Below are 22,729 nucleotides of genomic sequence, written 5' to 3'. Positions count from 1 at the left end.
TTCTTTAATTGTTATGTCATATCTTAGTCATATTTAAAGAAATGCTACCAGAGGAAGATTCCCATGACAAGCCTTTCACCAAAGAAAGATTTTAGGTAGCAAATCCTATGAAGTTGTATTAGAATTTATATCCTAATTCTGAAGGCACAGCACTATCAGCATAATATCAAAGTAAGAATGCTGAACTCAGAGCAGACCATTAATTCAGAACACTGAAAAGACTAAACAGCAGCATTTATCCATTCACATGCAACCACTCTAAAGAAAAACATCAAACAAATGACTTGCATCTCATTCACTGAGTTTACACTCAACATTGGAATGCCAACTGAGAGAAAACTCTTATTTTTCTGAATTATTTACCTCAAGAACTAGCCAAAGCTGGTCTCCATTTTTCACATCTTTCTTATAGTACATGCCATAGAATTTGACTACATTGGGATGATCAGAGAGAGCTTTCAAAATGTTGTACTCGGCTTCAATTTCTTCATCAATATCCTAGTGTCAAATGAGAAATACATAGAGGTTAATAAATAAATAGTGATAGCCATTTTAAAAACCAGCATATAGCATTTTTTTGGCTATTCAAATGTAGTTTGAAATAATACAAAGAAAAAAACCCAAACAGAACACGAATGTAGCATTTGCAGGGCTACAAAGCTTGGTTCTGTTTACTCAGTACAAAACAGTCACCTGTTTTTTTATTTGGACTTTATCAATTTCAACTAATGAACACATGGGGTATGACACAGCAGCCCTCAGGAGAATGGGGAAGGAGCATTTCAAGACAAAGCCAGTGCAATCCACAAGTGGGTAGCTATGCAGATGCCTCGGGAAGTCACGTTACTTCTCTCGTCTCAAGGGTGCCCCAGCTAGAGATGGTGCTGCTGGAATTACCTCTCTGCCCCTCTGTGCACAAACAAATATGACCGCAGCCACACCTTACTCATTTATCATCCCACTTTCTAGAATAATCTGGGAATTTTTCTCATTTTCTACTATCATAGAAATTGGTGACATCCGTGATCTCTCTGGCTTCTCCTACTGAGCCATAGGAGTTGTGGCTTTTTGTCAGTCTTTTGTTACAGACCTCGGGTTTCTTACACAGCAAGGGAAATCCATTTGGAGGTGAGAGATGAGGACAAATTTTGCCTACACATGCACCAGGAGCTGTGCAAGCCCTTTCAGACCAACCATGGATGCTAGCAATGGTGGGGACTGGATGACTCAGGTAACCCCTTCCACCTATGCAGTGGAATTGCTTATTGAGGGACACTATCAGGCTGTCTTTCAGTCATGCTGAAAAAATATTCAATCCATACTAGCCACAGGTAGAGGCAGAATAGCTGCAGTCGCTTTCCCCCATTGTTTAGATCTCAAAAAAAAATGTTAACATACTCGTTTCCAGATTTAAAACATTTTTAATACCATTTGCTATTTATACCCACCAAAAAAGAAATAGAAATGAAAAATCAGTTCTAGAGGAACGCTACCTATAAACTCTGCTATCCATATGAATGGATTTCATATCAATGAAAAGCACCTACTCGGCGCTGAAAACCTGTCTCACCACTGCCAAATAGAAGTGACCATGGCAGAGAAAAGGGATGCTTCATCTTCCCAATGAATGACACTCCTCATTTTGTTCACCACCAAAGGCATCTGCCCCTAAGAGGACTTTGCTCACTTGTTTCTTATACAGATCTCTCCAATGCTAAATCCAACTCAAGTTCCTCATATTAGCCTTTTGTCTTGAGACCAGCTTGACTGGTCTCAAAGAACTTTGACTGTCACTAGGATCGTGAGGAATTAGGCCATTAAACTTTCATATTGAATTTACATGAATAAGTCTTCTCACAAGGAAGGGTTTTAGAGATTTTTTTATTGGAGTAGCTGAAAAACAGCAGAAATTTTCCTCTTTCAAAAAAAGGAGGAACTCACTTTAAGTTAATTTTCCCATAAGCACAACAAAGAATACAGCCAATAAAAAAAAAAAAAAAAAAAAAGAGATGCAAGGAAGGAAGAATGAACCAAGGTACTGAAGGTGGCAGAGGAGGGAAAGGGAAAGAGTGGAAGATAAGAAGGGATGAAGAGAGAAAACACATCCAGCAAAAACAAAAGGACAGATCATAAAGCAAAAAAAACCCACTAAAAACCCAAAGAGTCGGAAGCCAAAAAACTACGCAGAGAACATACAATATCCCTGGCTGCCTTGGGGTGATTTAACAGAGGTTTCTGTCTCTTGAGCGGTACTCAGATTTTATGAGATTTTTACTATTATAAGGAGAAATGAAAAGAGAGAGAATGAAATTAATACAATATTCATTCTGTGCACACTAAAACCAGAAATCTTCCTCTGTATTTTATGAAGGAAGAAAACCTGAAATATTTGGTTGAATTTAACATATTTACCTGCATAACAGTACCTCTTTTAGAAATGGTAGAGGGAATATTTTCATGTGAACTTAAGACATAGGATAATTTGGCTAAGAGCCCTAAAGTACAATGGTATTTACTTATAGCCCTGAGGACAAGACTAAGAGCATTCTCAGTTCCATCTTCATATACTCTCATTTCAACACCTCCACTTTCCCTTTTCAGTTTCAAAAAGCTGAGCTGTTATTCAACACAAATAATCTGAGAGCTCTAAAGGATTAAACATGAAATGCTTATTTCAGTCTCACATCACCCATGATAACGTAGTTTCCCAGTTTAATTTGGAAATATCAGTTAGACCAAGTGATATAAAAACACATTTCTTCTTGTTTTTTTCAGTCAAGTGGCACAATTCTGAAAGCATCTTCAAAGAAAAAAATTGTAAAATTTAAAGAATACAGAAAGTATCCTTTTCTTCACTGCAATGGCTCCCTCTGCAGCCATTAATAATACTTTCAGTTTAAACAAAAAGAACTAGTTTATTGCTTTCACCCTATTTCTAATATAGGACTGCCATTTTAACAGTAACATGGAGGTACAGCAGCTACTCCAGACATCCTGTAAATAGGAGGGGGAAAAGAAGAATAGTATTCTTAGAATAAAAAGAATATATTCAGTTAAAAGATTCAAGTCTTGGAGTGTGATGTTGACTGCATTACTGACTTCCATTTTTTTTTCATTAAAATAAGGAATCTGTTTTCATCAGTTATACCTTTTCTCTTCTTCAATTTCTTATGTTGCATCTTTATTCATTGTATTTTTCTGTCTTCTTTATATTCTACTCCCTTATCTCCTACTTAATCTATTTCTCTTTCCTCTAGCATCAGCATTACTACCTCTTCTTTCTTCCTGTCATCATCCTTTATCCTTTTCCTACAACCTCCAAAGTGTACACAACATTGAAAGTTTCCCCGATGCCTTCAGTAATCCCTGCCATAGCCAGTTGCCACTTACGAATCATTGTTGAACACTTGTGAAATAGATGAAAGCAGAAGCATTTCCTGCCATACAGGCATTTAGATGAACACCAACTGCAAGAAAGTCCTGCCTATTCATTGTAAGCACAAGAACCTTGTTTACAGAAAGCAACAGAGCCAAAAATAGTTTCCAATGCATTTGAATTAATCAAGATCCTTATCGCTTGGCTGCAAATCATGTTTACTTTGGGAGAGGTACGTGATATTGAATTGAGATGAGCCTCCTTTTGTTGCCTTGAAAGCACGCTGAAATAAAAAGCAGATCAGCAAGAAATACAGCAAAGATAATGCTATGTTTTCACAAGCACATTTCATGGACTTACAGGCCACAGGATCATAATTTGACACTGTGTGATATGCAGGGATAGACAGAGCCCTGTGTAGCTGTGCAGCTCCAGACCTGCAGTGTTTCACGTGGCGTGGTGTGCTCTTCCCTTCCTGCCCAGAGGCTGTGAAATGGAAGCACATGCCTCACAACCCTATACTGGAAGTGCAAAAGATGAGCTCAAAGGGGCCACCTGAAACAGGAACAGCTCCTTGTCCATGTTTTGCAGGTTACTGTTCTCGAGAAAAATCCCAAGCCACATGCAGCACCACTGAAGTCAGTGGGGTATGCCTTTACAAACCAGACTAATGTTCTTCCTTACCCTTTGAGCATTAATCCGCCACCCAATAAATGTCAGCTATTGAGAACAAAAACATACTCTACAACATAATAATTCCACCTCCCAGTCACCTGGTGCTTTGTGTGTATGAGCTATTGGCTTTGTATTTTCCATTTGAAAAGATGGATCCCTCTGTGATACCTACATATTTTGGCACATTCTGAAAACACAGAACCAACAGTAACAATAAAAAGAAAGTATGCTATTTTATTTTTAAAGTATCACTCATAGCATGTAACTCAGCTAGAAGTATGTACTTAAATTAGATGCTTGAAGGTACATCTAAAGTACTTAAAAGTATGTAACTGGCTAGTATCTTAAAAGAAAAAAAAAAAAAAAAAAAAAGGAAAGGGAACAACAGTAAAGTAGAGGAAACTAGGACTCCTGGTACTGAAAAGGAAAATAATCGGCTCTGCTTCTGAAAGTAAGAGATAAACAAGGGGGAACCAAAAGTAAAAGTAAAGTTTAGATATACTTCTGACTTCTACCATACACAACCACTTCCAAGATCACTCACGATATGAAAAATGCATCGATAGCTAGCCTGATACTCAGCAGGTTGAAGCAGTTTATTTCACTATCACTTCTAATGCAAATGATCTACATAGATTAAAAGAAAAAGACTACATAAATTCACTTACAATTAAATAAGCACAAACCAAGTAATTTAAGTAGCTTACGTGAACAGGATCCAAAATTTTGACTGCTGCTTTGCTGCCATTTTTCTTATTTAACACCTTGAAAACTTTTCCGTATGTTCCTTTGCCAATAGTCTCAATTATTTCCCAGGTATCTGAAGGATCAGGAAAGCTATCAAATATTATTGTTTTCCCAGTCAACGGAAGCATCTCAAATGATGGCTCCTAGGAAAAAGAGATTTCAACGTTCCCTCAACAAATGGTTAATAGCAATTGGTTTCCTATAAATGCCAGGAGAAATACACATTCCAGTCTCAAATGCTAGAAATGTTTTTGCATGTAGTGTGCATGCACTGAGAGCATAATGAACAAGAAATGCTGCACTTAATACAGGTACTTGCAGTCAACACAATATCAAATGAAAGGAAACTCAAATAATAATTTGAACTAATTTCAGGCTTGAGTGAAGTCAGTAGAAGCTTTCCCATGCACTTCAATGAAACTATAATGTCACTCCTGGATTTTTTAAGGGGCAGGGGAATGGGAGTCAAGTTCATAAAATCCAAAAGAATTTGGCTCCATTACCAAGAATCAGGCGAGAAGGGGAAAAAAAAAAAACCACAAACCAAAACATGTTAAATAGTAGCATTAGGTTCACTCGAACTTTTAGAGCAAATGGTCAGTTTTATAATCCTACTCTTACCATTTTAATTTGATGTAGATCTTGTAAGGCCAAGCAGATCAAAGTGGCAGATCTTTTCAGAATATTATGGTCTTCTGACAGCCAAGCATTAACAGTCATGGAAAACGTGTTTACTGATGTACATTCATTAATAACTGTCTTACATAGTGTAAAGGAAACACCTTTTACAATGATGGAATTGTATCCATCACTGACCAGGTTACACCTATGTCCTGGTCAATGATGGATACAACTCACTTACTTACACAAGCCTTCATAGTGACTGACTATCCAGCAGCTACAATGGTAAAAACAAAGCACACACCCCCCCCCCAGACAAAAAACAACAGAACAGAAACCCACTTTTACCTGTTGTTAAGAACAGCCCAAAACTCAGTAGAAATGTGTTAAAAATTACATTCTCATATTCTTAATTGTAGAGCCAAGACTGAAAAAGGGGCAGGGAAGAGGACAGACTCAAGCCCTTATTAAGTAGGCAAGCCAGCTACTGAGCGCTTAAGCTCTTCCTGAGCACAATATGCAGTAAACGAGCCAGGTTTGGATAGACATTTTCATATACCCGTTTTTAAAATTTTTATACAATACTTTATAAACAGACTACAGTGTATTTATTCTTGGATTTTTTTATGTCAACAGCACAAGTCTACACACATAAAGCATTTTAAGTAATATTACTCCAGTGACAGAAATTGCACCGTGACACCATACTACTTTTTTTGGTAATGAAGAGAATGGATTCAATTTCAGTTTCATCTATGGCTTCCAGCATACTAGACATACTGTCTTTATTCATCCGCTTATTCATATAACCGTGTATATCCCACTATACATGCAGCATGTATATCGACTATACATACAGTATGTATACCAACTAGAAGCAACTGAAATCGACTGCTATACAAACATGCATTGTACCAGCTCTTTCAATTATCTGATATGCATAGTGGCATGTCACGTCTATTCAGACTGATTTTCTACTGGATAATACGATCTTGCCTGGGGAACACAGGGCTCAGGATTCTTCCCATCATATTGCTCTTGGTTGATTAGTTCACTGGTGAGTGAGAAGACAGGGTTTTCTTCTCCCTTTCCCCCACCTCCCCCCCCTTTTTTTAATATATACATGACTGTTACCAACTTCTATACCCACTCATGAAGCAAAGTGGTGAAATATCCTCTTATCACCAGGAAACCTGCAGCAGTCTGTTGCACACTGAGGACTGCAACAAGTACTGGCCCTGCACCTTGATTTCAAGGGCTGTGGGAACAAAATGACCCAATTTAACCTGCTACAATGAAATCTCCCTTAACACAAATCCAGGGTGAGGTCAAAGTAAAGATAAAGGATCAAGATCCGGAGACATGTAGTTGTAACATGTAAAATCTCAAACTACCATTCCAGAATCAAAATTTGCTTTTTCCTTCTGTCCAACCCTCCCCCTGGGATTCATATAGACACAACTCAGCCAGGACATTGACTGCAGTCTCTTTCTAAGGCATTGCGTTTCCACCTCATGCCTAGTATTTATCCATGCCTTGGGAGCTTCACCGCTTCCAGGCAAAGCCATCTCTTCCCCAGAGAATGAACACAAACGAGTTACAACATTTTTTTTGGAACTTTCTTTTTCTTTTGCCTATAAAATAGTGCTCAAATACAATTGTTCCTTTTTTTTTTTTGATCACTTTATATGTGTATATATAAATGCTTTGTAATTAGCTCATAATTGGGACTACACAAAATAATAACCTAATCGGGGATGATAAAGGGATTAGGATTCATAATCCCAAACCCTTGCTTTGAGGGATTCAACAAGGATGGAATTTCAAAATTTCTCTATCTGAGCTTTAGTTTTTAGAATTGAGGTTAACTATTTTTTTAAAGTTTTACTGGATACTCCATCCATAACTAGTGAGTTTTGGGGAGAAAAAAAGGTAGAGTGCTATCAATGGGCTCCTTCATAAGAACTGAGATTGCTAAATCATATTGGAGCCTGCCTGCATATAAATTATTTTCTACAGAAAATGTAGTTTCCCATCAAAATCTAGGGTCTGCTATGTCCCACATTACAAGAATACACAGTAAGAGCCTCTGACCCAGGCAGCTGACAGTAGGAGAAATGCAGAACTTGAAGAAAGGAAGACTCATTTCCTCCCCTTCAAAGACAAGTACTTAAGATGCAGGAATGCAAAGACCAGCTTCTCATATTTAGCCCATGCCAGAGCCAAGCAGGGAACTCTTGATACCTTGAATCTCCAAACATACCCTTAAGCAAAGGTTCACCACTCTGCACAGAAGTTTTACAGCAAGTAGAACACTCTAAGAAAAAACATGTACATCAAAACCTACAGCTTCAGACAGCTTCCCAGGCTTCATTAACTTCCTACACATTAACAGAATGCAGCTGAAATTCACTGACTCCCAGTACCAATTCCTTATTTGTCTGCAGAGACTGGCACAAGAAGAACTGTTAAAGGGCTGAGGAAAAATGGTCCTGCAGGTGCTATTCAGCTACCAGAGGAGAGTGCTAGACTCGCAAGATTTCCTCTGCAAATCACACAGGTTGCACATCACCTTGTCTTAAGAAAAGTCACCACATACTTAACAATAATGCATTCTATAACTGTCATAGTTCAATAATTTGAGTGCTATTCCAGAAGGAATTATTCACCCTAATCCTTTGTCTTTTGATTTACAGCTTCAAAATCATAACTTGAATAAGTTATATTGAACATCATATTTCCTCACTTCCACCATGTTTAAGAACTGCCCCTGCAAATAAATTGTTTAGCTTCCACTATTATTAAAAATATATTAAATAGAATGATTTCAAGTGTTCTGTTCTGGGTGATGAATCATGTTTTATTACATGTCAGTGAAGTTCAGAAAGCTGACGATGATTTAACCTCATATTTCAGGAATAAATTGGACTGTCTCTGGAATACGTCTGGATGCCCAAACAACTGGGTAATTTATCATACCCCTCACCATTAAAAAATTACTTTAAAAAACCACAACTTACAACTTGATCCAAAATTCTGAGCTAGGAATGTACCCTTGAACCTCTATAAAACCCCTTTAAAATACTTCCGGCGTGCTCAGCGTGACAGTTCACTCAACTTCTGCTCAGATTTTGGCTAACCCAGCTCCTGTTAAGGCCTGATGCGTGCTGGGAACAGCACAATTAAGTCAAAGGAGAGCACCACGTAGGCAGGACAGGCAGCCAGAAAGTGCTAAAGGGTCATTATGCACCATTGTCACCTGCAAATCGCTGTCTCCTGCAGCCAGTATCTTTTGTCTGGCAGTTTCCTCAGAACCTGCTAACTTGGGAAAATGGTATAGACCAAACTCCAAGATGGAAGGTATAAAGCATCAGCTCACCGCAAAAGATTTTGAAGCAGATCAACAGCAGCTGGACTGCTGAAGCTTTCCTGCTTCCCGGTGTGATAAAGGGGATGCCTGCACCGTGACAGAGGTGGAACGATGACCACTTTCGCTGCCAGCTAGATAACTAACTAAGTGGGTTTTGGGGGTTTTTTTTTTTTGCTCATAAGCGCACGAATTAAGAGTTATGGTTTATAAGTTATGAAACCTTATGACTTGAATGGTGAATAAGTGAATCCATGTGACAGATCAGTCTGGGCAAAAGGGGATTGAGCCCCTGTTTGTTGTGTTTGTTTGTTGTATTTCTTAATGAGCTTATGAAATAAAGTTTAAACCACAGAGTACATTGTCCCGTAAATTTGAGAGATCCAAATGGACTGTGACACAGTGACTAAATTCAGGGTATTTGGGGTGGGGACAAAATAGGTTTGGAGTTCTAAGACAACAAGCCAATGTGGTTGGGTTTTTTGGTTTGTTTGCAGGGGGTTTTTGGCTCTAAGAGGGGGATAAGGTGTCAGTGATCTGGCTGTCACAGTTATAAGAACAAACTGGGTGAGAATTCTTATGAGCCAGCCCTATGAGACTTTTTGCTTCCCAGGTCACATCAAACATACACACCCTATGCAGGAGACCTCAGGTTGTGTACTAGAGAGATCCAGAGATACCCTGCTCAGCATCAATACTGGCAGATCACTGCATTCTCCATCGTTTTCAGTATCCAGCTAGTTTGGAAAGGGAAGGGAAAGGGAAGGGGCAGCCTCATGAAGAACACAGTGTATCTCCTGTGGACTGTATGATTGCTGCAAAGGCAATTCAATGAAGCACATTTATTGCACCCAAAACTTAAGACACATACCAATTGCACTGTCGAGGGCTTTATGGTCAAGGCCACAGAGTGTTACAGACAACAGAATCAAGTGGTGATAAGCAATAGGTTTTCCTTCTGCAGGCTGGGTTGCAAGCACAATAGAGCCTGAATTTCACATAGAATATTACATGTTAATCCAATATTTTTACTACTGTTTCATACCACCTAAGTTTGCAGCTTCTTTCTAAACCTTCCCCCTCAATAGCTTCTGAATCGACCTCCATCTCACTTGGATGAAAGCATATCCATTTCCTCCATAAGGAGCTGATAAAACGAGAGGCACCTTGCCTCATGTCATTCATCCTTCTCCATAAAGGGAGCCTACATGATTAGCAAAGCAGACACCTATTCATACATGACTAAAATGAATCTGGCCTTTAGGTTCCCATGAGCATCTTGTCTCCTGGCTACCACAATCTTCTGGTCTTGAAAATTAGAACCAGGACCTCGTTGGTTCAGTTCAAATCACACCTACTGAGGTCTTCTTTGATCTCTTTTATTTGCCCACTCCCCCCCTTTCCCATTGCAAACACTACTACTTGTGGTGTTACACACCACACAGTGTTACAACACTACTTGTGTTTAACCAGACAGCTCCTGCACATATCTACCCTGTAATTTGCCAGACATCTTCACTTGTGTCACAGGAGGTGGATGTCAGGAGCCAGCAACACTAGCTTACATTGCCTATTGGGTCTGTTACCTCTGTGGAGGTGACACTCGCACTCCTTCAGCTTCTGAAACTTAAACCTCTTGCCTAATGGATGCCAGAAAAATAATCAACCTTAAAAAAAAAAAGGAAAGAAAGAAAAAGAAATTGTAGGCAATGTTCGTGTAGAGACTGCTGAGGCTTGTTATATTAAAGAAAAATAAAACCTTTCTTACCTCACTTTTTTTGCCACCCGATGCCTTTATCCAATATCTAGTTTATAAGCTCTTTGGTCTGGTACCGATCACAAGGCACAGTGGGGCCTTGAAATACTTAATGTAATAGCACAGTAAAATCCTACAACACATTTCCTCTTATTTCATGAGTTTATGACACACTGACAAGTATTTAATAAGAAAGTTCAAGGTTGCTGCATGGAATTCTTAAGACAAGCCAAGAGCATGATGCTACAATGTGCCATTCAACATACTCACACCTAGCACTTCCTGGACAAATGTCCAAATAATTTGATTGTTCAACTATGAACATGGATTGCAGCTCAGATCCTGAGCTAGTATAATTGTAGCTGTAATGAGCCACTTATGCAGCATACTATCTCATCCATCATTCAAAGAATAAGTTTTGCTCTGGAAATTCCAATACCACCCCTACTTAATTCTGGAGGATATTTGGCCTCTGATTTTGATGATGATACAACCTATATCTGAATGGGAACTACAGTCAAATCTAAGCTTAGCGTGAATAGATTATCTAGTTTGGCTATTAGTTAAAAACAAGTGTTTGGAACACAACTGGTTTTATTACTTCATTTGTCAAAAGCTGAATACACTTAACATTATAATCTCACTCTAAAACAACAACAAAAGTATAATTTTGCATGATTACATAATTTTTGTACTATCGATTTGTCTACCTGAATTATTCTCTTGAATGTACATCAGTTTGCTTACTACTTTACATTCTGTACATCCCCCAGTGTTTTCCCAGAACTGAACAATTGTCTTTCCCATCTGCAAGAAACTTTCCAGAGGAAAAAAAACCCAACCTCTTTAGCCCCAGCTACGGTGAAGAAGATGAAGAATCAAAATCAACAACCTTCTCTACCAGTCAGTCCACTTCTTTCACTGTTGTGTGCTTACACAAGTGAGAAAGACACAAGAGCTGGGATTCACCTAACTTGATAAATGTACAATATACCTATTACCTACTGGAACCTAAGCTAGATAATATAACCCTATTTTAGGCAGTCAAAGCAATCAAAAATTGATTTACCTGACCTGGTTAGCATCTACCTTAGCATAAGAGGACTTGCTCTCCAGACTCTATTGATTATACTGGCTAAGTTTCCATTGACTACAACAGGAACCCAGTTATACAGCTTCAGACGTAGACATGTTAGGTGAAACGAATCCCATCCTACTTAACTGCTAGAAACAAAGAGTTATAGCTTGACAACTGACAAATGAGTATCGGCTCCATGCTACAGTCAGCGAAACTGCAAGCCAGCCACATCTCATCACCTGAAAGCTGGGAGGCAGCTTGGACATTGTCTGATGATGCACAGAAAAGGCAAGAACCATGCAATGACATTGCCAAGCAAACTTTGAACCCAACAACCGAACCCTGAATTAATGTAAATGTAGAAATAAATGGTTACTTTAAAGCATTTGGAGGCAAGGAGTGGTGATAAATTTAGCTTAATCTCAGACAATGTATTTCCTGGGCACAATTCAAAGTCTATATGTTAATCTTAGGGCTGGTCAAGGAAAAAATTGATCTATTTTTGAGGGTACTTTTTAGTGTTCACTCTCTGAAGGGCTGGGTAACTGCTGCTTCTGTTTCTAAAAAACACTTTTCCTCTTTGCTGACTGTTATCCAGCAACAACTTTCCCAACAAGCAAGACAGCTTTCAGAGAAACTTGATGCCTCTGGACTCCTTGACCTTTGCAAAACTTCTACACGGAGTAGAGAAACAGTACTGTGTGGTATCAGTACCTGATCTCCTTCTACTGATAAATGCATATTGGGTGTCCACACTGACATTTCATCTGCTGATTATTATTCAGCTGATCTTGACATTTCTACTTGCTGCAGATTGAACTGACCAGCCCCACTCATGGGAGACTCCAGCACTTTACTCTCTAAATGTTCTCAGAGAGCACAGCTGGAAGAGATCTGCAGCAGTGTTAGGTTCCACCTTGGTTTTCTTCCATTCCCCGCCATGCCCCACAACAGTAAAAGTCCTACTGCATGCTGAGGTTTACAGTTCTCAGGAAACTTCATCGGTGGAGGGGGTTTTTTAAGCAACAGGTTAAAGAATCAGCAAGGGCTGTAAGCATTCAATCTAATCTCGTGCATAGGGGCTACCCACTGGATGACAATCCTTCAGTACAGGATCACAATTTTTTTATATATAACCTTTAGTTATAGGAAGAGGGTATGAAAAGAACAGGAAAACAAAATGCTAAGTTTAATTATTGTTCTAAAAGCTCTGATATTTTGAAAACAAATGAAAGCTAAAGATTTTTGTGGCAATTGTCATCCAACATAAAATATTTATGCAGGGGCATTACAATCATGAAAACAAGATTAATAACGGAAGGGGGAATGGTTCATTATCAAATTGTATTTGGACCTTGTGCCACCAGAAGTAATGAACTGACACTGGCAATCCATGAACCGAATCATATCCAGCTCATTTTGTGGCTCCCAGAAGAGAGGCACTGCAAGCGATGAGAATAATTTTTCAATGACTACACACTAGATCAATATATTAGCAAAGAACTTAGCTTTCAAAGCTAAAGCGTCACTTAATTTTCCTATTTTAACACCGTAAAACTTTACGAGGCCATAAAAATCAATATGGTGCGATCTCACTCACTCCCTATTTCTCAGAACTTCTAAAAGCAGCAAAGTGGCAACTCAAAATTAATTTAGCAGCTGTATCAATGTGCTTTGGCAGGGCTTGAAATTAAGGCGATGAAGTCATTTGACAGCAAGATAAGGAAGGCATTACAGACAACAGGCAAATTTGCTAGCACTTAACACTACCAGGCAAGACATTTCGGGGTATGAGTGTACGTTGGGGCCCAGTAAGATTTCACACGTGTCTTGCCGAGGCCGACGGTCACGCTGCAGGCCTGCGCGTCACACTGCACGGCAGGGCGGGCAGCGCTTGCTCTGCTCTGCGAGCGCCTGCTGCCAGCCCCAGCGCCCTGACCGGTTCCACCACACCTTCCTTACCCAGAAACTCGCTCACAGAAAACAAACAAATAAACAAACAAACACATAAGTAGAAACAACCAGGGGGGCTGAACGAGAGAGCCCAGGGGCCGAGGCCAGGGCCAGTGCCAACCCGCACCCTCCACACGCCTCCCGGGGCCGGGACCTGCCGGGCCCCGAGCAGCCCCGCTCGCAGGCCGCGCACCCCGGCCACGCCTGCCCGCTCCGCAGCTGCCTGGAGCGCCCGTCCCGACGCGGGGGCTGCCGCCGGCGGCGGGAGGTGCCGTCTCGGCCCGTCCTGCCCGCCGCGCCACCCTGCGGGGGCCGGGCCGCCATGTCGGGGGGGCCGGGCCGCCCCGCAGCCCCTCGGTGAGGCGTGGCCGCCGGGCAGCGCGGATCCCGCCGCGGCGGCTCCCTGCCGAGGGCGGGGGGGGTTACACACTGGCGGCGGAGCCGGCAGTCGGTCACCGGTCCCGGGACCCCCCCACCCCGCTTCAGTCCTGCCCGCCGCTCCCGGGCCGGGGATTACCCGCAGCGAAACCTCCGGTCCCCGCAGAGCCAGCCCCGCCGAGGGGGCTGGGGCCGCGCCACCTCCGGCGACTGTGCCTCGGACTCGCCCTCCTCCTCCGGACGGCCCCGGCCCGTCCGCAGTCCCGCCTCGGGGTCAGCGGCGGATGAGCGGTTTGCCCCGCTAATCCCCCGCAAGGGCCGGCAAAGCCGGGAGGGCTCGGCCCGCCCCGGGCAGGGCGCGGCGAGGGGCGCCGGGGCGGCCCGGCCTCCCCTCCCGGCGGGGAAGCGAGCGGTTGCCGAGCGTGCGGCCGAGCCGCGCCGGCCCGGCTGGGCCACAGCCAACCCGGGGTCCCGGGCCGACCGCCTCCGGAGCGGGGTCACAGCCCCCGGGGCCTGATCCACCCCACGGGAGATTGCGTCGCACCTGCCGGCCGCGGAGGGTCCAGGGAGGCCGCTGACCTAGTACAGGAGAGCTGCGAATCGCGGCCCTGGGGCTGCCGATGGCCGCGCTGCCCTGCGTAAACCTGATGGACTTACCTGGTCCGCTAAAAATAATGGAGATCTGGTGTGTGCACAGAGCTCGCGTTATTACCCGTTGCAGAGAGGTGGCTACACGGCGGGCAGCACAACATAAGCATAATACATGGTAGCAGGGTGAAGTTGCAAGACAACGTACTCAAAAATTGGGAAATGGATTAATTTTATACAGCTCCTATGTGATGTGTGAGCCAGGCTTTAATTATGCTTCTTAGGTTTCCTTTGGAGGACCCCTGCCACATCCACTGCAAAGAAGCAGCCAAACTTAATCAGCACCGGGGAACGTGTGCCTCCATTGGAGACTTCTGCTGTTGTGTTGAGTTTGTCTCCTTCCATTTTTCTAATTTGAACCTGGTTTTTGTTTTCAGACAGGTCTGACAGTAGGGGAGTTGTTTCAGAGCTATGTTCTACGTCTTTCACAAAAGCAGAGTAGAGGCTAGGTAGTTCACGGATGGCCTTTCCATGTGAATATATCCGTGATGGGAAAGGCTGCTTATCCCATCCCAGATATCACAGAAGTCACATGGACAAGAAGCCTTATGAAATCCCTCACTGTGGGAAAATCATCAATAAAAACTTCTATATTCTTAAACCCCAAAGCTAAACAGCCACAAGCCAGATATTTGTAAGGACAAGAGACTTCCTTAATTCCCTTCAGCAAAGCACTACTTCTTTACTGTATAAAAATTGTTAGCATTTTTAGACTGTGCGCAGCATTATGCACATAGGAATTTATGAGGGAAAGTTTAAGGTGCCATATAGTCTCTATTAACTCCTTTCATTGCTGGCTGCTCTGTCCCTTCATAACCATTCCTCCTCCCCTGGTTGAGACCCTATAAAAACACAAAATGAGCTCCCTAGTTTTGTAATCCCATTTTACTAATTGGGGTTGGAAACACTAGCAGAATAGGGCCTCAGCTGTAAAAACATCCATATCTTTTAAGCTTGAATTGCTACTTGTGCAAAGCTTCCTCCCCCCTGAGCAAAGCTCTCATTGATTTTAGTTGTGCTTACGAGTGCCTCGCACCCACTGCCTTTAGGCCCCGTGTGTGGCTGGATGGCAGGTCACATGCAGAAGCATGACAGTCTAATCCTCTGATCATGCAGAAGCTTGACCAGAGTGCACCATGAAAAAAGGCTAGAAGCCTCTCAGTGGAAACCCAGGTAGAAAAAGGGGATAGTAGACGCTCATACCTCTCCTCCCAGCAAGGAGGCCTGGAGCAAGGAGCTGAAAAGTGATTAGGCACAATCTTAGGAGCCAGAAAAGACAATAACTTCAGCGATTGGTTCACACATCCCCTTCCACTCCTAGCAGTGCTGTCTTAAAACCACTGCTGCCCACCTTGTCTGCTTCTCAGTATCTGTGTACCAAAGTCACTGTCCCTCAGCTCTGAAGACCTGAAATTCCCTGTGACTGCTCCTTCTTCTGTCAAAGGGTCCTCAAAGGCAAAAATCCGTTATGCGACTCAGCTAACTGAGTCCATTTGGAGTGAAATATTGTACACACTTTGGTCTTCTGCATTAATTAATTATTCAGGTGAACTGGTCTGCAAAACTCCCCCAAACTAGTATCTGTTTCATTTAAATGATCCCGAATGATGTGTAAGTAATGACAGTCCGTTGCTGCAGGAAAGATCCTAGTTTAAACCAGTAAAAGTCACAACCATCCTCTGAGGCCTATGAAGGTAGGCACTGTGCAAACAAACGGGGAGTTTCAGCCCTTAGCGAACGACAATCTTTGTGTCAAATAGACACTGATTGTGTTGGAAAACCTAGGCATGAAGTGATTAAGTGACATGCAGTGTCATGCAGCCTAGCCACATTTCTCCTTTCCCTTTATTTTCACTCCTTCATGTTCTTCTTTTTCCATCTCAACATGCCTTGGCTTTGCCCCTCTTTCCCAAAAATTTATGGCTCTGCTTTTATCTAGGAAGCCTTCCAGGTGAGATTTCAAAGTTCCTGAGTGAATGTGGGTATAGGCTCCCTCTCCCCCAAAATAAATTTGAAATAATTAAGGACAAGTATTATGTATTGACAATATCTAGATACATATTAAAAGATAAATTAAGTGTGATCATCTCCAGCTAGAACCTGGTATGAAGTTAAGTTGTGCTTAATGCCACGAGACAGCATCTATACTACACTATCTTTTTAGCAGGTTGCGATTAGATTGGTTTCAGACTCTCCTTGCCTTTCAACATAGTTTTTAACTTCATTAGAAATATTGTGGGTGTAAGTCTGAAAACTATTTTTAAATTACTATGTGAGAAATATGAAAGAAGTATGAACAGATACCCTTTCAGAGCATCTTCAACATTAGATGACACTAGACAGTTGCTTAGAGAATAAGTCTTACTCTTCATTGTAATATAATGCACCAGAAGCGTACATAAGTAGAATGGACCTCTTTTACTTCAGAGCTGATAAACTCAGACTTTCACATTCCTAGAAGCTTCTAATGACAAAAAGAAAAAAAGGTGCTCTCATAAGTAAGGCACCAAATTAAGACTGTAATTTATTTAATAAACTATTTCCTGTATTGTGAAAATCCTTACTACATCCAAATAAAGTCAGGATCCTGCTGTGCTGGATGCTGCGGACCACCCTACAAAAGGAGGTCCGCCTGCTGCTGTGCTCTGAATCCTGGGCAAAGCTCAGCCATAGGGGGCTTGTGGGACCTAAGGCATGCATTCCCTCTTTTCATCTATTTTCTTTTCTTTATAATTGAGCTTTTAATAGTATTCTACCCATGAGGAGATGTTTTGTTGGCTAATTACGTACATACGCAAATAACAAGTGATGTACAAAAAGATCAGCAGATATATAAATGGTAACTTAAGAAAATAAACAAGCATGTTTAACTAGCAGAAGAGAGACCACCACTATAAGAATTAAAGAACTTACCTCTCTGGGGAACTGCTTTTTGACCTCTCTGGCTGCTTAACTGAGCACAGCCTGTAGCAAATATGAGGAACTCCTCCCCTTTTGGTGTTTATTACAGAGAAACAATACTTCCTGTGACACCTGAGTAAATATCCTCTAGGAAAACCACCACAGAGTTTGTCTACAGCTATCTTGTTATTCCTTTGATCATAAATACCATCCACCATAATGAATTACCAAGCATGCCCAAAAGCATGAGTTATTTATTGAATACATACATTTCTCTGAAGCAACTGTGAGCTTTGCCAGATATTTTCTTTAGTTGATCAAAAGAGCTCCGTAACCCCTTTTGAAGGTCTTAGATGCATGATCCTTGTAATCACATTTAAGGGGCTGGTTAGCTGAGGAGATTGTTAATAGGATACAAAACCCTTCACATCCAACCCAGATCAGTGCAGATGAAAAGTTGTGACTATTCAACAGCTCTTTCATGTCCTGTGACCTAACCCAGTTCCTAAAGGAGAAATGTTTGTATTACTTTGAATTTACAGAATGTGGTTTTCAGGCTTTTTTAGCTGCACGTGTGATACAGAACACTTGACAAACAGGAAAATAATTTAAAAGCTCAGTGGTAATTAATGAATCCAATTAAAACTGCAATCAAAAGAATTTTGAAAATTCCCACTCCAAAACTATCTCCACAGTCTCAACAAGCCCATAAGCACAGGTGGGGGTTATAGTAATAAAAAAGCAGGAATTGCTGGAAAATAGGAATGATTTAGAAAACTGACAGTTCTTCACTAAAATTCCCCTGTATCAGCCCTTGTCAGTAGGCCCAGGAGCTGCACATCTAGCACAGAAGTATTCCCTTCAAATGGTGATAGCCTAATTCACACTTGTTGATTGATTCCCAGTAGGGAAAAAAAAAAAAAATACAAGCAAATATATGCAAAGCATTGTGTTGAAATTTCACAGCTGTTTTTACTTCACAGGGTTTGAGGTAGCAAAGTTTTAGGGTTTTGTAGGTATTGTTTTCCATCTAAGCAAGTCGTAAGTCAGATCCAACTTGAACTTGTCTCAAAGTGAATTTAAAAAAAATGCTCTTAATTTTTTTTTTTTAATAAAATATCAGGAAAAGAGGTATTGGAAAATTTGGAATATAAAACCTTCCACAGTTCTAAAAAATCACAGGAGAGAAGGTCAGGGGCCAAGTGATAACTGCAGAGAAGATCTATGCTACAAAATGCCTTCTAGTGTCAGCAGTTACTTAGAGAGTACACTTATCCCTTCCTTGGAACGCACTGATCACCAAAATAACCTTAAAGGATTTTGCTTACGTGCAGTGATGTGAACTAGTAAGAAGGTGGTAGGACATCTGAGGATTGCTGCTTTCTGCATACTGGGCTGTAACATAAAGTGCCAATCTTGAAAAAGTGCAGGTAAAGATTTGGGGTTGTAGTACTGCCATTTCCAAGTGTGCACAACAGATCCCTCAGAGTCATGAAGCTGGCTTGAAAATTGTGAGTTTAAAAAACTAAATTAAGCAATAAACACCAGTCACATGGTAATATTGGTCATGTGGGTCATCTTGTTAATACAGCAGTTTGCCTACTAACTGCTTAGAGATTTCAGGTTTGGCACTTTATATTTTTTTTGCAAAATATTTTTTAATCAGTTGTATGGGGGGTCTCATTTATGTCCTGGAGTAGCAGTGCCTATGTTATGGACACTCCAAATGAATAAAAATATGTAACATATAAACTGTCTGTTTCTTTACAGCTGTATTTCTCCATAGCCCCTGAAGGTTTAGGTAATCAGCAGTCTGGCCTTAAGAAAAAAACTCATTAAACAAATATCACCATTATCATTACTAAACACAAATGTACTTTGTTATATAAATAGGATTGTGAACTAATGAAGTATAAGCAGCATCAATGCATTGATGATTCAAGCAGTTAAATTGATGTTTGGTATATACATCTAGTTATCTGTGCTGTTCTGGTATGTACTTACAGGAGAGTTGAAAAGACCTTTAACTAAAAAAAAAGACCCACCAGAACCTTCCTATAAGATTCTATAAGACCCAGGGTCTTTCCGTAAGACCCTGAGTTAAAATAAGACCTAAAACCCAGAAGCTGTTCGGTGTAGAGGCTCCTACATAACATATACCTGTACCACATCTAGCATCCAGTCTCTTGAGTTCATTGCATTCCAGGTGCTGCCATTTAACCATGTTTATTAATGGGGCAAATAGAAGTCTTTTCATATCAGGTGATAAAAGAAGGCTCAGTGTTAGGCAAGTGTGTCTTTTCTTCTGCCTCTGAAGGGGTCACAGTGCACAAATGGAAGTGTCAGCCAGGAATGATAAATGATATTTTGTATGAGTGAAAAGGAGAGGGAATCAGTCTTAATCAGTAGCCAGAGCACACACATTTCTGTATAGAAAGTAGCACATGGGATCTGCCTGACCAGTAGGTCTCCAAATCACTTGCTCACTTTTTTTCTACCTGACATGATTTTTCAATCAATCAGCCTTGGCTAGTGCAGAAGATTCTCCATGTTCACAGTTCCCACAAACACCCATCACAATTCTTCAAAGTTAAATTTCAGGCACTGGAGACATTATGGTTTATGTAAGACCAACTTCTCTCAAGACTGAATCAGTTTCAGTAGCCTTGGCAAGAGTCACAGGGCACCAGCTCCTTAATCTGTGGATTAACTGGAGGTTGAGGTTACCATTTGGAAAAATTAAGCTTCTAATCCTCATAATATGTAAGGAACTGTAAAATTTAATCTAAATATTCAGTAACAAGATGGAGAAAAATAATAACCTAAGAAATTTAATGAGTTTTATTTTGCTATGCCTTTTTTTTTAATACCTTATTTTTTTGAAGCCAGTACCATGATTTTGAAGGGATATGAGTTGTGAGGTTTGTAAATTTGAGGCTGGAAGTACTCAAATTACTATTCTTGGACAGTTTCAAGTTTGGAATATCACATAATATACAGAATACTTCCAATGGACACAGAATGTCTCAAGCATTCTTTGTTCTGCTCTTTTTCTTCCTATTTTACACTGTTTCAGACATAGCAGGAGCCTCCTGTCAGTCTAGATCATCCTCCTCTTGGAGCCAGAGGTAAACAGCACGTTGCCAGACTTCGCACACTTCACAAATCCACACTTCATTAATCCCAAACAGTTGCAAAATATCAAACAAATAAATAAACCCTAGAAAATTCTCTTTTTCTTTCAGGCAAAAAAGATACAGGTTGGTTGTATCACACTAGCCCCAAATGAAGAATGACAGCGTAATCTGAGAATCTGAAAAGTTTGTTTTGAAGTTTTTCTCCATTATTCTGCCGGTACTGTTATGAATTCCTCAGCCTCCTAATCCAGAGGCACGCCACAAATGAATCTTATAAACAGTTTCCTATTTGTGAGCCTGCCATTAATCTCTGAGGATGTTCCAAAGATAGCCCTCGGAGGATTTGGATTTGTCGTCTTCTTTTTCTTTTTAATCCAGTTAGGGAGTATAGCAAACAGTGACACAAACAGGATTACATTTTGAAGGGGCCCATACCTGGTTATGTGAGTGGCACACAGACAGGCTGAGCTCTGGTTTCCTGCTCTGCAGTTTGCTCTTTTCCCGACTGCTCCTCCTCCTCTTTTCTGGTTGACTGGAAACGCATTTGAAAAAACATACTTATTTTGGAAAAATTATAGATTTTTAAAAAAAAAAGAAGAAGAAGAAGGAGGGAAGCTGTGTGCCATCCTGATTTTTAGCCTCTTATCTGTCTTTATTACCGTACTTGTGTCCCAGTGCTCTACCAGTTAACCTTATGTAGCATTTCCAACACTTCATTCTGTATGACGGGACAGTCTTGTCATCTCAGCTGCTAGCAGGAACGGAGGCAATTCTTCTCCACTCCTGCAGAGTACTTCCAGCATTTCTGTGGTGGCGGTTTCTTTAGAGCCAAACTGTCATTAGGACTTTTCCAGGTAACAAGCACTTTTTGAAATAAAAGCACTGATGTTTAAACACTGAGGGTAATTTAAACACTGAAGTGAAGTATGAAAGGCACCAGTATATTATACATCTCAGAATACCTTCAAATCAAGGCAAAGAATTTAAAACAATGAAAGGCTGTTAAAACATCAAGAATTCTGTGTTCCTGGAAGTATTAATTGCATATTGATCATGGCAGCTGGTGTGCTAAATGGTCCCAATTGCTCTATCCATGACCATCTCTCTCCATTATTTTAACTCTTCCAATTTCTCCCATTAGCTGCAAACTTTATCAGAAAATATGTTTGCTTCCCAGCTATTGTCAGGAAAAAATTCTTTAGGGCCAAGACCAATTGATACAAACTTCCATTAGAAACATACCTCATTTAGAATGGTTTTTAATTTCATGTTAGATTTTGAGACCTACAAGTAGCCAGTGTCCAGTCTGTCCAATGGTGAAGGACTGATTTTATAGATTCTTAGGTCTAATATAAGCTATCTAGAATGACTGGCTTTCATATTTCATATAAGCTGCTATAGTTAGCAAGGGTCCACATTTAAGAAGATGCCTGAAATGTATTCTGTCAAAAATACTGATAAGACAATCAAGATAAACTTAAGAACCCCCCACATTTTTCTAACTAGAGTCCCAGTTCTCCAATGTGTCTTATCTGTGCTATGTTATGTTTGGCATTAAAAAAATTAAAATAGATGTCACAGAATGCTTTCTATAAGTTTATATGTAAGTTCTACATCAGGTAGTACTGTTTTTGTTCCTCATATACACTTACGCCTCAGATGGTATCTGACATGGTTCAATATGATCTGTAAGTCACAACAACGTGGCAATGTAAATTGTCTGGAGTAAAGAAAATTACTGAATAAGCTCTGAAGGTTTCAATAAACAAGATTTAAATTAAATCAAAAAGCCAACATTCAAAACCTCAGAGCCAACAGTCAAAAAAAGCTTGTTTTCTCCTTTACATTATCTAGATAGAAAAGGAGACTGTAGTGTGTGTATTTGTTAAATAATATACCTTTGCAAAGCTGAGGTAAACTTACCTGGCTGTTCTTTAAAACATTAAAGTTGCAATTAGTGTAATGGTCCAGCAGTTACTGTGTCTAGCTGCTCTTCAGTGCCAGAATTAGATCTTTAGTTTGCCTTTTAAAATTGCTTTTTAAGAAGGATTGCTAAGCAAACCTGCAGAGGAGCCATAATGGATCTAACCAT

At 40.7% G+C, this 22,729-nt stretch overlaps 1 protein-coding gene across 4 annotated transcripts in view; it reads right to left on the bottom strand.

Moving 5' to 3' along the window:
• Positions 1 to 14,269, bottom strand: part of MYO3A (myosin IIIA) — a 124,882-nt gene extending 110,613 nt beyond the window's left edge. For 2 of the 4 annotated variants that reach the window (XM_052804532.1, XM_052804542.1), the window contains exons 1-4: positions 14,091 to 14,258; positions 5,420 to 5,493; positions 4,759 to 4,941; positions 364 to 498 (exon numbers count right to left, since the gene is read on the bottom strand). In XM_052804532.1, the coding sequence (XP_052660492.1) occupies positions 364 to 498; positions 4,759 to 4,941; positions 5,420 to 5,422 (321 nt within the window). In that variant the 5' untranslated portion in view covers positions 5,423 to 5,493; positions 14,091 to 14,258. Of the gene's footprint in view, positions 1 to 363; positions 499 to 4,758; positions 4,942 to 5,419; positions 5,494 to 14,090 lie in introns of all 4 variants that reach the window. The other 2 variants (XR_008237631.1, XM_052804548.1) reach the window with 2 other exon arrangements.
• Positions 14,270 to 22,729: the final 8,460 nt, after the last annotated feature.

Source organism: Harpia harpyja, chromosome 1 (genome assembly GCF_026419915.1).
Source record: "Harpia harpyja isolate bHarHar1 chromosome 1, bHarHar1 primary haplotype, whole genome shotgun sequence".
NCBI lineage: Eukaryota > Metazoa > Chordata > Aves > Accipitriformes > Accipitridae > Harpia > Harpia harpyja.
The sequence above is the reverse complement of the archived record's forward strand: the minus strand, read 5'-3'. Positions and strand labels throughout refer to the sequence as shown.